Source organism: Cornus florida, unplaced genomic scaffold (assembly GCF_030987335.1).
Source record: "Cornus florida cultivar Cherokee Brave unplaced genomic scaffold, ASM3098733v1 CherokeeBrave_3.0.0_Hap2_Chr05, whole genome shotgun sequence".
Taxonomy (NCBI): domain Eukaryota; kingdom Viridiplantae; phylum Streptophyta; class Magnoliopsida; order Cornales; family Cornaceae; genus Cornus; species Cornus florida.
In genome coordinates, this window is record NW_026775575.1 from 88,325,624 (window position 1) to 88,341,408 (window position 15,785).

The 15,785-nt window shown below is 34.6% G+C and overlaps 1 protein-coding gene across 4 annotated transcripts; it reads right to left on the reverse strand.

Moving 5' to 3' along the window:
- Positions 1 to 7,148: 7,148 nt before the first annotated feature.
- On the reverse strand, positions 7,149 to 11,760 carry LOC132307448 (scarecrow-like protein 21). Of its 4 annotated transcripts, XM_059805212.1 has the most exons (4): positions 11,656 to 11,760; positions 11,417 to 11,584; positions 7,744 to 9,719; positions 7,149 to 7,392 (listed from the first exon to the last, which is right to left on the reverse strand). In XM_059805212.1, exon 3 carries the CDS (start codon positions 9,387 to 9,389, stop codon positions 7,785 to 7,787), a length of 1,605 nt encoding a protein of 534 aa, XP_059661195.1. In that variant the 5' UTR covers positions 9,390 to 9,719; positions 11,417 to 11,584; positions 11,656 to 11,760; the 3' UTR covers positions 7,149 to 7,392; positions 7,744 to 7,784. The 4 variants fall into 4 exon arrangements, with proteins under 4 accessions (XP_059661195.1, XP_059661194.1, XP_059661193.1 ...); XM_059805211.1 differs by having other exon boundaries at positions 7,149 to 9,719; positions 11,417 to 11,514; XM_059805210.1 differs by having other exon boundaries at positions 7,149 to 9,719.
- Positions 11,761 to 15,785: the final 4,025 nt, after the last annotated feature.

Below are 15,785 nucleotides of genomic sequence, written 5' to 3' on the forward strand. Positions count from 1 at the left end.
AAAGGCAAGTTTTAATTCTTCTCTTCTCCTTTGATTCATATCTTATGCATGCTAGATTAATTCTAAGTTCTTTAAATAAATTAATTGAATCTAATTATATGAATTTATGTGGAAATTTCAGTTCATCTGTTTTAATAATGGGTTTGTATTAAATTTCATATTTTAATAAATTAAATTTGCATTATGTGTTCTAATCATGAGTTGTAATATATTATGGGTTGTTAGCCTGAAACAGTTTTATATTTTTTTGTGAAATCATAATTGTATTTTTCTTCGTGTGCGTGGAACGAGGAATGACTTATAGGATTAACATGAACCAAATTAGCATAAACCCATTTATGTCCATGTACAAAATCTGGGAGTGTTTTATTCAATGCTTGGATTTAAACATGAATCCATTATTGTAAGGGAAATCAGAAGATTGTATGTATATGTATAGGTGTGTGATGAATTCAAAACTAACTATTCAGTGTAAAAGGTGCACGCCGAACGAGGCTTTAAGAATGCCTTATATAGTTAAATTTGTAATTTAAATTTAGTTTCTTCCTAAGGCATACACAGTTGGTAGGAATAATCTTGTGTACATAAAAAAAAAAAAAAACAATAGTAATAATAATTAGTTATGCATTAAATATTTTTTAAATATTATTTTGATTAATGCTAGGATATTAAATTGATAATTGTTATTTTTGATTGATGAAACTAAATTTAAATATTTATTTAATTTAAATAGATTCATTAAGAGTGGAATGCATGATTTAAGTTTACATGCTAAGTATGGAATTTAATTAATTTTTTTTTTAAAAAAAGATATATTAATTAAATATTGTTGGATTACATTATTTTAATCAATTGTTTAGATTTAAATTAATTTAATCAGAACATGGAGATGTACAATTTAATTGAGATGTATGTTAATTTCTTGTGATGTAAATTAAATGCATGCTACTTAGAATTGATATTTTTGCTCAAGTAAATGCAAATGATGTGTATATGATTTATATCATATTTATTTAGATTGTTAGATGTAAATAATATTTATATTGTCCCTGGATTGGAAACTTTTATTTGATTATGGTATAGATTAATGCACCATTATGGGATGGGGGCATATTAGGGACGGATTAATTTACGAGTTAAGTCCTACCTATTTTTAATAAGGGAACGGATTAACCACAGTGTTAAGTCCTACTTATTCGTGTCAGGTTAACGGAATAGTTGGATGACATTTTATTAAAATAATAATTGGATAGTTTATTTTTGATGGTTGGATAGGACGGATTTTAAATATATAATTATACACCATGATATGAGCTTGAGTCTCAGGATCAGTGGTTAGGGTGCGTATATCGCCAGGGATGTGTAGCTAGATATAGCGTAGTTGTGTACCCTGGTAGGTCTAGGTATTCATGCCCACTATATGTGCGTTTTGCATGTTGCCTACTATTCAGGTTGAGACAACTCTATAGTCTAGTGAGGTTCCTTTAGTGTGTATATATCTATATACGAACTATTTAGTTATTGTTGAATTAATTAGGATGTGTACGTGTATCGGGTTTCTGTTTGGGATGTAGTAGATTAAAACTTGTTTGTGGGCCTGACTCACCATTATTTTTCAGGTGTTCGTCAGTTCCAGTCTTAGAGATTGTTCGTGCCGAGCAGAGACAGTCATTCACTCTTCCGACTTTACGTAGGACTCGTCTTCATTAGTTACTTATTATTTTTATTTCGATTCAGTTATTTCAGTTAGGATATTATTAGGGGTCCACAGGATGGATTCCCGAGTTGTAGTTTAATTAGTTACTACTATCCGAAGATTGGAGGATTTTATTATTGGATTTTTAATTATTATTTATTTGAGGATTTTAAAATAGGGATTCATTATTTAGTTTCCTTCAGCTTATTATTTATTTATTCTTTATCATTCTTTTTGTATTCAAATGCTTGTTTAAATATTAATTGTTTGATATCCCTTGTATTCTGTGCTCGGACTTGATCACCCGTGGCTCTAGAATTGAGGGGTATCACACAGAGGAACTCACCGGTGAGAAGAAGACGTTGCCGAGAAGCTTCGTATTTCATTCAATGGTGTCGATTTCAACCCTAGATCTTGGAAAGCTTCAAACACAAAAGGGTACACTGTGAATCGCCTCAGTCGTTTAGAGAGAACCCTAAAAATGTTCCACCGATTCTTTAAATTGTGTTCTCAGAATTCCTTATTTTTGGGCCGGCTGAAATTTGGGAACACTTTGGAATATGATTTTTTTATTCCGGAAATTGGCCCAAAAACAGAAATTGTTCAAGCACTGTTGGACACAATACAGCCCATACCAAATGTTGAGGTTGAAATTCGCGCAATCCGATACGATACTGTTTTCCTGCAAGGAAGAAAGAAGAAGATCGATGAACCTTGACAGCACCGGTGTGGTGCCTGCCAAAAGCTCTCCGACGATCAGATTAGTCACGGAGGTCTAAAAAGAAGGCAGGGATTCATAATAGTTTTTACGTCGTACCTTCTTTAATGGCTTGATGCCCTATTTATAGCTGTCGATTGGAATCAAAATCGTTTCGCTGATGTCGATGGTTGACCTTATTTTCCGCTTGTGCGAAATCACAGGAGATTTATTACCAGATTTGTCGGGATATGATTTAATCCTTTTGACCTCCTCCAGTTATAGTATGATTATTCTTACTTGTTGAACCACGTCAGATTTGATTTCATTATTCTTGATAATGAAATCTAATCAATCTTATCGAGGGTAGGGTAGGTTTATATTTTTCCCTATCAGTTGCCCCTCATTCCCAAGCTTGCACGTCTAGCTTTGGGAATGTAATAAATAATAATAATACTTTTTTTTTTTTTTTTTCAACCCGTGAACAGTACCCGCGGGTACTATTCATGAAAATAGTAACTCAGGGAATTTTTTTTTTTTTTTTTTAAATACCCCTGTGAACAGTACCCGCGAGCACTATTCATGTGCATAGTAACTCAGGGTTTTTTTTTTTTTTTTTTTGCACTCGAGGGAATAGTACCTGCGGGTACTGTTCTTGAATATCCGAGGGAACAGTACCCTCGGGTACTGTGCATGAACAATACCCGCGGGTACTGTTTATGAATAATATATATATATATATATTTTTTTTTTTTTTTTGCACCCGAGGGAATAGTACTCTTCTTTTTATAAGGGAATAAATTATACGAGTTTCACTCCTTAATAAGGGAATTGAATTTTACGAGTTTTACTCAGCTGTCCCTTTATTAAGGGAATTGAACTTTACGAGTTTTACTCAGCTCACCTCTTTAATAAAGGATTTTTATTTACTATCCCTTATTGTAAGGGGATATTAATTATGGGATTCATCCAACCCAGGTCCTTGTAGTACAGGACATTCATTTATTATCCCTTATATTACAGGGATATGGATTACGGGATTCATTCAACCCGGGTTCTGATAATACAAGATACTTATCCCCTATAGTCCAGGGATATGGATGACGGGATTCATTCAGCCCGGGTCCTTGTAATACAGGACACTCATTTACTATTCCCTTATAGTACGGGGATACGGATTACGGGATTCATTCAGCCCGGGTCCTTGTAATACAGGACACTTATTTATTATTCCCTTATAGTACGGGGATACGGATTACGGGATTCATTCAGCCCGGGTCCTTGTAATACATGACACTCATTTACTATTCCTTATAGTACGGGGATACTGCAAGTATAAACTAAAAGGAATTTTATTAAAGACCATCATTATTAAAAACAAAATAACACGTGATGGAGCTACCCTCCATTTAAAATGATTAACTAAGATGCCTCCAGTCTTTATTGTGAATGACTTGATAAGGCTAATTCCAGCCGCGAGACAATTTTTAGTCAGTATACTCATCTGAGTCATTCTCATGATATGTGCTGTCACTCTGGCTGAAGAACGATTTCTTATATTTGGTATTATTTTCATCTCTGGCGAGAGGGGCTGGCCTCTTTTTGTCCTCTCCTTCCTTCCGTACACTCATGGTGTCTTCAGCGCTGATGTGTTTTTGCGCTCTGATCAGCAACTCTATCATGCTGGTGGGAGGTTCTTTTGATAAGGAGAACAAGAATCTGGAGGTTTGGAGTCCTCCTATGAAAGCGGTCAAAGCTACCTTGTCGTCCGCCTCTTCTACCTGCAACATCTCTGCGTTGAATCGGGTGATGTATTCCCGAATCGACTCTTCCTTTTGTTGCTCCACGGTAAACAGGTAGGTAGCCGGCCTGCTATGCCTCTGACCTGCAATGAAGTGGCTCACAAACTGCTTACTCAATTCTTCGAAAGTGTTGATGGTTCTTGGTTTCAACTTGTTGAACCAAACTCTCGCTGATCCCTTAAGTGTAGTGGGAAAAGCTCGGCACATGATTTCATCTGGCACAGCGTATAAATGCATAAGAGCTTGAAAAGTTTCCAGGTGATCGAGGGGATCTTTGGTCCCATCGAAGCTTTCGAACAAGGGCATCCTGAACTTGCTAGGTAGTGGACATTTCATAACGGCGGGGCTGAAAGGCAAGTTGGTCCTTTGTACCAAGTCATCTACGGTGGCAGGACCTTTCCCTTTCATAGCCTGCATTACATCTTCCATTTTCCCCTTGAGATCCTTGATCTGCAAGTCAAGATGGGTAACTTTCTTTGTCTTTTCTTTAAGATAGAAGGCTATGTTTTCAGGAGGTCGGGAACTCCGTAGGAGAGATGGGTGAACCACCTCTCTATGTCGGGTTCCCACCTGGCTTTGTTCCACTTCAGTCTCATTTTGGGGGGAATGATTATCCCTCTTTTCAAGATTTTCATTACCTCCGTTTGGACTTGAGAGATCTTGTCCTGGAAAGTTTTGTTGAGCCGGTGGAACAAGGTGTTGCAAGAGCGTTGCATTTTACTGGATCAACTGGTTCATACCCTGACTCAGAGTTTGAACCTGTAGTTCTAACGCTGCAAGCCGTGCCTGGTCGTTTGGGACGTCTAGGTTTTCACCCGACTCTACCCTTTGACCAGATCCCTGCGACGGTGTTCCTTCGGTAACCATACCGAACTGCAAACGTATATACCCAACGAGTAATTAATTGATTCAAGGGAATCGTGATTCCCATAGACGGCGCCAACTGTTGAGGCTGAAATTCGCGCAGTCCGATACGATATCGTTTTCCTGCAAGATCGATGAACCTTGACAGCACCGGTGTGGTGCCTGCCAAGAGCTCTCCGACGATCAAATTAGTCACGGAGGTCTAAAAAGAAGGCAGGGATTTATAATAGTTTTTACGTCGTACCTTCTTTAATGGCTTGATGCCCTATTTATGGCTGTCGATTGGAATCAAAATCGTTCCGCTGATGTCGATGGTTGACCTTATTTTCCGATTGTGCGAAATCATAGGAGATTTATTTCTAGATTTGTCGGGATATGATTTAATCCTTTTGACATCCTCCAGTTATAGTAGGATTATTCTTACTTATTGAACCACGTCAGATTTGATTTCATCATCCTTGATAATGAAATCTAATCAATCTTATCGAGGGTAGGGTAAGTTTATATTTTTCCCTATCACCAAACAAGTTAGTGTCCTCAATAGTGTCCATTTGCACCGTAGGGAAGGGCATAGAACAAGATGGAGCATCCCCCAAACAGGCCCTAAATATAAAAATTTGGAGTAGCCATGTATGTTTGCAAAAGAGCCCGACCTCGCAGCCCAACCATACTACTAGATTATAAATAATAAATATAACCAAGCCCAGCCCAGATCATCTCATTCCCAGATCAGGCCGACTGTAATTATACTTATTAGTTATTTACGTTTCTCGAAGTCTATTTTTTTTCAATTTGGGCCGAAATGAAGTCCAAAGAGATAAAAATCAAGAGCCCAACCCCCATGCTAGGCCCACATACAACTATCCCAAAACTGCAAGCCAACTCGACCCATTATGCACACTTATAGCAATTATCCTGTTTGCACTAGGTCAAGCTCGGAAGGCGAAAAAGTAGCTACTAAAATTGGGTTGGACCTCCTACAAATTTCCAAGGGTTCATTGGATTGCATGAAGTAGATAGAAAGGAAAAGAAACAGAAAAATTACTTAATTTTTTTCACTTTCTCCACAAACTTCATTAATAGGTCAGTTCCCTTCTATTATAAATTGTTTATATAATAATGTAATACTATTTTAATTGTATATAGTTTTATATGTACATACAAAATTAAAATTTTATTATATTTTTTTCTTTCCATAATTAATAATAATTTAGAGTGATATATATATATATATAATTTTTCACCGAACACTCTGTTCCTAAATATTCAGATTGACTGTTGGGTGAAAAATTAGGATTAGTATCTCTATCATACAATTTACAATTTAATTCGTACATGTTTTTTTTTATACATAGACTTTTCTCGACTTTAAGACTCTAGGCAAATTAGATGTACTAAACTAATTTAATTTCAATTCTACATATATTAGATGTATCAAACTAATTTAGTTGAATCATTGTATTTCGTTTAGGCTAAACTTTTTTTTTTCTATGACTAAAAGTATATATATTAACTTCAATCTTTTTTTCTAAATATTTTTCAGAACAAAATTTTTTATTAATTAAACTTGTCCTATAATCACATATATTAAATTATTAAATATCAGATTAATTGTTTCATTTTGAACTTAAAATTTTAATTTTGTTCATAATTTAGAAGATAGGGTAATGTCTCGAAAGAGTATAAAGTAATCTTATAACTAAAAGGGTAATTTTGATAACGGCAATCACTTTCTTTTCACTTTCATGTTTTCCAAACTCACAAAATAATATTTTCTTAAAAAATATTCTTGCTAACCAAGTGCATGATGGAAACTTAATTTCCTTTTTCTTTATTTCACTTTCACTTTTCATCATAATTTTTCATCTAACCAAACAGACCCTAAGCTAATTTAAAAGAAGCATCCCAAAACATTGACAGTTCATTTTTGTGTCAATGGTTTCTAGGCAAAGCAAAAAAAAAAATCATACGAAGAATATGAATGTCTACCAGCAAAACCAGCAACCTAAACCAACATATTGATATTGAGGGAATGCCAGAGTTGATAAAGTGCAATGTATAATTTCAGTATCATAAGATTCTCAACAAGTCCAGTATGGAGAAATGCAGGAGCAAATGGTAAAATATAACTCTGTTTGAAAGATCAGTAGATTCTAAGAATCATGAAACCATGTAATAACAATGGACAATCTGATTTGAAAACTTCGTACATGGCATGTGTCTCGCAGAACTTCGAATGAGAGGAAAAGAAGATTCCAAAACCTACAATTTACCACGAGAAGAATGGTAATTGTCTGAGCCATTTACATGTTGATGCTCATTCAAGATCAATGCTGCAATCGTCAAGACAGTCTTCAGATTAGGCCAAAGAAAGCAGTTGAGTGCGCTTAAATATGTAAAATACAATCTAGAAGCTAGCAGCTAATTTTGATTACAGAAATGCTACCAAGAGAGCTCTCTCATGACAAGAACCATCAACTCTCCATATTTAACCACTGGATTGAAAGGTGTATTAACTGATTCAAAACGTCTCAATCTAGTGGTTAAATACACGAGGGAGTTCTCTTGATAGCATTATTCTTTAGATTCATAAGAACTACGCGGCAGAGTAACCATCCATGTAAATTATTTGTAAAACACAGGTAAAAGATTCAGAAATTTTGAAGTTTTATACGGCAGCTTACTGTTCTGCATCCTAACAAAAAAGCCAATCAATGGCCAGTTTTCACTTCCATGCACTGGAAGCAACCAAATCTCTGTCCATCCAACCAAGATATAGAGCTTCATCTCTCTCCGCAAGCCGATATTTCTTTGAGTACTTTTCCAGGAGCATTTTGATGGTAGCATTCACCAAAGAGCTCAACGGGTATGGAGTAAATCCAGCCATTCTGAACCGTGATTTCCACTTTCCAAAAAGCTCATGCCGTTCAACCCTCTCAGTCCCCTCACATGCTATTACACTCACAACATCCCTTGCTAGGCAGTGCTGCTCGACATTTATCCGCTCCTTGTGTTCCCTTTGAAGAGTCACATCAATTGATTCGAACATGGCTGTATAATAGTTAAGTGCCTCTATAAATCGGGGGAAGAATGCAGCAGTGTTCGTGTTAAATTCTTGCTCAACTAGGGTCACCACCTTGGGAGACAAGCTTTTAACTAGCCTCAACAATTGGTCTCGACGATTTTGAGTGCCAACACTTTCATCTGGCATGTGATGCAACACGAATGCAAAATTCACAGCTAGTGCCTCACCGGATCGAATACCTAGATTTCCAAGCCGAACTTCACTATCTGATATGACTGCAGCATGGAACTCAAATGGCACTTTAAATGACTTGGCAAGCCTAGATAGCCTCTCACCGACAATATTTAGTCCTCCTCCACGAGCATAAGCAGAAGTGGAATCATCAATACCCGTTATACGAATGTGGGGTGGCCCACCAGGCCGAGCTGCAAAAGCCTGGATCAGACTGACCCACTGACACCCCTGAGAAATTCGGAAGTCAATAATATGAACTCTTTTTTCATCCTTCATTGCTTCTGCAATGGCACCATTCGCAGACATATACCCAAACTTTAAGTAAGGGCAAACCTCATAAAGACTGTACATGTAAGAACGAAGCTCGGCACTTGCCGGCTCTTTGCCTCTCAAAGATTTGTAGATGGAACTTCCAGAAGAGGCCAGTCTGGCAACAAGCCCTTCCAGCATGTATGCTCCCAGACGCTGGATCGGTTCACCAGAAACTGACACCATTTGACGTAATTCAGCCATCAACCACTGTGTGGTGTACAAGTCATTATTCGATACTGCTTTGGCGCAGGCAATCAAAATTTGCTTCAAGTCCCCCCTGGGAATCACCTGCATAATTTGTCTCCAACTGTCTATCTCTTCTGAGGCCATTCCCCCTTGTAAGGTATTATCGTAATCGTCAAGTATATCAGAATCAGGCCCCAGCATTATATTTTCCAATTCTTGCAGCTTGTGCCTAAGGCTATTGACATCATCAGTTATGCAGGAACAACTTACAGGAGAGCCATAAGTACTTTCTGAGTGCTGAGAGTCAGGAAGGAATGAATGAGATTCTTTCTGGGACATGAGGCTTCCATTGGGTGATAAACTGACGGTCGATGGTGAGCTGCAGATGGTATAATTGCCGGTGGATGAGGATGACTCCAGGGTGCAGTACAGTTTGCGGGAAGTCTGAATGGAGAATTGGCTCCCATGAATGTTGTTATTATGGCATAACTGGTGGTCTAAAGTCTGAAATTGAGGCAAACTACACGACTCAACTTCTTGAATCGGCTGGTAGTAAAATGCATTGGACATCATTAATCTTCTGTGTTGCAGTGAAGCTTGCACCGAAGAAGTGAGTCTGCTTGGTCCCTGTATATTAGCAGGGTATCCCGGCACTCCTTTTTTTTAATAGATTTCACAGCAAATCAATGTCAGAATGTGATGTGTTATTGAAGAAAAAAACTTGGTATTTGTGGCTGCACCACAGCAAGGCTTCGATGTTTTTTTTCATAAACAGCTAGATAATCTGTTTGACAACAACAGACTGCAGTCACGCGATCAGATCAGGCTACTCGATGGCAGAAATCCAGATGGATTCTACTTGGAAGAAAGGATGTCCATTATCTAACAGTGAATAAACAGAACCTGCATAAGAATTGAAATGAGATCACTGCAATTTTACTGAAAAGTTGAAAACTTATGAAATCTGATTAAGAAAATATGAGGCAGCAATTATATTACACCATGAACTCAACAACACGGTATATGCCCTTCAAGGTATCTTCTTCCTGTCCTTTACTTCTCAATTTCTATTTATATTTAAGCAGTGCCTTCTTTAACTTTCTTTTTCCTTTTTTATTTTTATTTATAATTTTAAACAAAGAATTTCCGTCCTTTCATAATTTAAAATTTAGTTTCCTATTCCCAGTTGCCGTCAAAAAGTCCTTGCAAATATGAGCTTAATTAACGAGTGATCTGTGTTCAAATAAGATATATTACTGCAAATAGAATATCACGATTTCTGATGCCAAGATGCAACCTCTTACATAAAGACCACACCATGCTATAAGGATTTTACATAAACCTCTTCAAATACATTGCTTTACATCTAATCATATAGCAATTTCAAAATTGAAACTCCCATACCAAAATAAAAATTCTTTTCTCCTAAAAGATTAAAGAAGTAGCCACGCAAATCTTAAGGACCCCAAGGCTTTCGGAACACTCTCTTTATGGCGGGGATTGCACAAGACTCACTAGATGAAGGTCAAAAAAATCGAAAATGGTGAAACTTCATAACTGATTTGTTTAGCATAAGCTTATGTAACAGATATGCAGATACCAACAGCAACCCGAAAATTAGATCAAGTTCAATACTTTTTCATTCTATAAGTAGAAATTTAGTATTAACTGATTTAGGTTGACACTAGATTCTGATACAAGTCAAGGGATGCCTTTAAAGTGGTGGTTTTTGTATTACTTTATGAATTCAAACTAGGAAATAATTCCTTTCAAGCACAGTAATCACTTATCCTTTCCCCTTTGCAGAAGGTTTTTAAAAACAAGGGAGACACCCAGGGGATCCCATATTCAAAAAGTCCCAAATTCTTAACTTCAACAACCGGTCCAAACTACTTGATCTGACAAGCTCTTTTTTAATTTCAATAGCCAAGTATGGAGGCCTCAACAGGATGCGAGGATGCTTGTGAACAAGCTGGTACTCGAGTAATTTCAACAAAAACCATGAAACTGTTAAACCTAATCCACTTGAAAAATGGGTTCCGGTATATCAAATATGAAAACATAATAAGTATTCTCAAGACAACAGATGAAGTGGAATGGAAATAGGTAAAGGGCTTGTTGAGTTTAGTTGAATTTTATGGACAATAGTTTATCTGAAATCATGTATTGCAACAGAAATGGGGTAATTCTAAGTATCACTGTGGCATTCTTACAAACATAAACAATTCATTCTTACAAACAGAAACAATTTTGAATACATGTAATGTAAGTAAAACAAGTATTCCTAATAATAATCTTCAATAATTTCAAGTGCAACTGAACACATAAACTCAACCAATTCTTGAAAAAAAGGCAAATTGCTCAAATTTCCAACTTCACCAGATACAAATTATCACAAAATTAACCCTTAATTATACTCCCCACAAATACTCAAAACCCAGAACAAAGGGAAAATTGCGCAATCGAAAAATGAATGCGCTCGTAGGCACTAGCAAGGACATACAAAATAAGACCCATTAGAACACAGCTAAACCTTCAACTTCAAATCACCAAAAGAGAGAAACAGAGATGACAAATGAAGTAAATAAATAAATAAGTACCTTTTACAGATATATCAGCGACCCATTCTCAGTAACTTCGTATCATCCATAAACAAGAAATGAACTCGGAGCTTAAAATTTTCTCCAAAAGCCCTAAACTGAAACCAAATTGTCAAAAAGCCACTTGAATATAGTATCAGAAAACAGAGTGCTCAAGAAGAAAACAATCTGCAAAACAGCAATAACAAGTCAATCTCGAGGTGAGAATAACTTCAGTTTTTAATAATGGATCAACATACCCTTGAATTGAATAATTCCATGTCTTGAATTACACTCCAAGCGAGAGTTTTAGAGAGAGAGAGAGAGAGAGAGTTAGAGAATGTGTGTGTCAAAGAGACAGATGCAGAGTCCTCTGACAAAGACGACCCGTGTACTATTAAAGAGACTGGATTAGCTAATACCCTTGCATTTCCGCAGAACTACATCAATACCACTGCGATATTTTATAAAATGATAATGGAATATTAATTTTATTTTAGTGTCAAAACTCAAAAGTACCCTTCATTCGAATGGACAAATGGGTTCTGAAATTTCACACTTCTGTAAGTGCAGTAATTTATAATACTTTATAGCAAATTAGGGTTGAAAATTTGAACACCAGCACACTCACACGAAAAGTAAAATATGTTATTAATTAAATTACTAAATAATGTTGGTATAATATATTGACCATTGTACATTTGCTATGAAAATACTGTCCTCATGCCACATTTCTAATTACAACTATAAGAACTGTAGATGCTTGATCCCCTCCTCTGTGCAGGGAATTTTCTGTACATGTTGTGCATTAAAATGATATTATTTTGCCACCCAACTCGAAATTTAATAAATTGTTTGAAACTTTAACACGAAAGTTCTAAATTTATTCATCAAAATAACATTATTATTTTAACTGACATATCTTATCTTGTATGAAATACATATGATGATGCTTAAGGTGAATACATTACCAACAGTGATAATTGCACCACCAATGGTGAGATTTCTAAGAAAAATGGAATCCACGTTTCACATTTTTTAAAATTTTATTTTTACATAATTATCCTTTAAAGACACTAGTATTTTAGAACTAATTTTAAACCTGTTTTTATATTCCTGAGAAGCAATTTTTTCATTTTTTTTATTATAAAATTAAAGTAGAGTTTTTTTATTTTATTTTATATACTCTTGAATTTTAATCATTTAATTCTAAGAAATTTAAATACGTTAATTAAATGGTGAAACACTTTAAAATTACGTAAAAGTTAATGGAATCTTCCCAATAATTTCTTTTCAACTCACATGATCCATCTCAGAAGATGAAATTAAATAAAGCCACAAAAAGATTTTGTGATGGTTGCTTAGAAAGAAGAATATATATATATATATATATATAAAATATGAGTATCTTTTTCTATACGTTTTCACTTCACTTGTACTCAAAGTATAATTTTATAACGTTGAATGGCAAATACTGAAATCAAAGTATATTGTCTTTTTATAATCAAAGTATAAAGTAAACTTTTGCAAAGATTTGCCAAAATTATATGATTACTATTTTTATTTGAAAAATTATACCGGTCTCTCATTTATATATTTTATTGCTTATGTTTAGTTGTTTACAAATATTAGGTCCCGTTTTGTATGCATTTTGTTTTTATTGTTTTTATTTTTTGGTTGCTATAATATTGATTTTGGCAACAAAAGCATATTTTGTGCAGCCTTATTTTATTTTACACAGCTAAAACACTTCGTGAATAATTACCCAAAATCAGAATATGAAAAAGTTATTTTTTCTTATTTTGATAATTGTTTATAGTTCAAAATTATAAATGTTCATGTTTCTGTTTCCGACATTTTTACAGTAAAATATCGTTCCCAAATGCGCTTCCGATTTTTATTCAAAACACTCCTACAGTGAAAATACTATTTCTGTTTTAGACAAAAAAAAAAAAAATGTTTAAAACAAAATACATACCAAACATACCCTTATCAATTAAATAAACTAATTTTACAAGGGTAAAACTAGTATTATTAAATTTCAAATTGCTAACATAAAAAATTAATAATAAAAATAAAAAAAATTGTTGACTTGACTGTTAGTGTAAAGTGACTGGAAACTAGTAGTACTATACTAGTCAACAATGTTTTTTTAAAGAAGAATTAGATATAGTGTAATTATGACAAAACAAGGAAGGTAACTAAAATTGAACCTGAAAACTTTTTGAAGTAACATAGTAATAATATGTAATTCGAACTCAAAGATGGCTTTGGAATCAAATGCAGTGAAAAATGAAGATAAAGAGGAATCTTGTTCCAGTTTGATTTTGGTCACCAAATTCCAATGTGAGACTATCTCAGGGCCCACCATCACTTCAGGAGCTCTTTTGTCCATTCAATCTCTCTCTCTCTCTCTCTCTCTCTCTCTCTCTCTCTCTCCCCTACTCATTTTTAGTACGATAATGATCACTTTATGTTCTAATTACTATATTAATGCACGCTTGAAGCTTAGACTTAGAGCACGCTTAAGATTTGTTTAAGATTGGATTAAGATTTGTTTATGGAGCAATAGCTTCAAGTTTAACCATGAAGCTTATGCTTCTTGTTTAAATTGGTCTCGTCATTTTATTTTTTTGACAGAAAATTGGTCCCATCATTCGAGTTGTTAGAAGTAATGCAACTTGAATTGCATAAATCTAACCATACATAAGGATTCTATTCATAGACGAAGAGTTATAAGTAAGTAAGTGTTATACAATTAAGTTATAAAGATAATTGGGTAACGGGATGTTATACAAAGGCAAGTGAGGGATATAAAAGTACATGCATATCTAAATATCCTCTTTAAACCCTAGATGGATTATATGAAACTAATTTAAGCTTGGAGACAAGATAATGAAAGTGGCCTCATGTAAGAGATTTGGTGAAGATAGGGTTTTCATTCATGATGTAGATAGAAGCACACGGAAGCATGATGGCAGAACTATGAAGATCCGACACATTGGCAGAAGTGCATGATTACCGCTAGAGGTGTATGGAAGCGCGGTGGAAAAACTGTGAAGATCAATTCGACATATTGAAGTGCATGCAAGAGTGTTAACGTGAAGATCATTGAAGGTGCATGGAAACATAGTGGCCCGACATGCTGGTGAGGGATTTGTGAAGATTTAGCATGTTGAGGTTTGCGAAGGCATGTGGTGGTAGATTTGAAAATGGTGGTAGACGTGATGTTTGCTATAGGACGGAAAAAGATATGTTTTTGCAAAGATTTGGACGATTGACTACTTGTTGGGATAAGGCTGATTATGCCGGACAACAATAGACTGAGAAGAGTATTACCAGTGATTGACGGACTCTGATACAATGTTAAAAGTAATGTAACTGTATATTGAATTGCATAAATGACGTACACAAAGATCTTATTTATAGGCGAAGATTAGGGGTAGGTGAGTGCTACACAAGTAAACTATATATACAAGGCAACTATGTATGTGAATGTTATAGAAAGTAGTAGTGTAGTGTGTAAAAAATCATAAGTGGTAGGTAAGGATTATAATAGTAGATGTATAATCTAACACAAGTTTTGTCATATAAAAATTAAACCTAGTTCTTGTTGTATTTAGGAAATTATGTGTGATCATCGGGTACACTAATGTAACACAACTATATCATACAATGCAATAGAACTATATCAAAAACTGCAACATGCATGCAACAATTTTTTAAAAGTTATGCAATATAGTATTTATATTGAAGGTATAACACTCAGACAATACATTACATCATGTATAACATTATAACACTATTACATCAAAATTTTAACACATTTACATAATTATTGCATTGTCAATTTAAAATTTTTGCATTTAAGATTTAAAATTGTTGCATTAGGTATATATATAGGACAAGCACTAGACAAAAGTGACATAAAAAAAGAAACCTTGATTGGTAAAGACAAATTATGTATTAAAGAGAAATTATTAAATGATTTTGATCTACTTTCATCTAAGATAAGTGACTCAAAAAAAGTGTTATAAAATATTATAAAAATACTTAAATATTGTCCAAAACAATTTAATAATTTTTAAACATTATATATATATATATATATAATGTTTAAAAATTATTAAATTATATATATATATATTTTTGGAAGTCACAATCTCACACCTACATCAACATGGACCCGAATATGGATTACGCGCATGGTATCTCTAATAAGATTAAGATACTACTAGTAGTCCTATTAAATTATTAAATGTTCTGTCATATGTATTACTACTATGTGAATCCCATAATGAAACTTGACTTTTTGTGCAATTTTCCAGTAGTTACGGCGAACATGTTTGGGCTTTTGGGAGATACAGCAATAAAGTTACATGAACACATT

Coding starts and splice junctions, on each gene's coding strand:
- LOC132307448 (XM_059805211.1), bottom strand. CDS start 9,389: ATGATGTCCAATGCATTTTACTACCAGCCGATTCAAGAAGTTGAGTCG.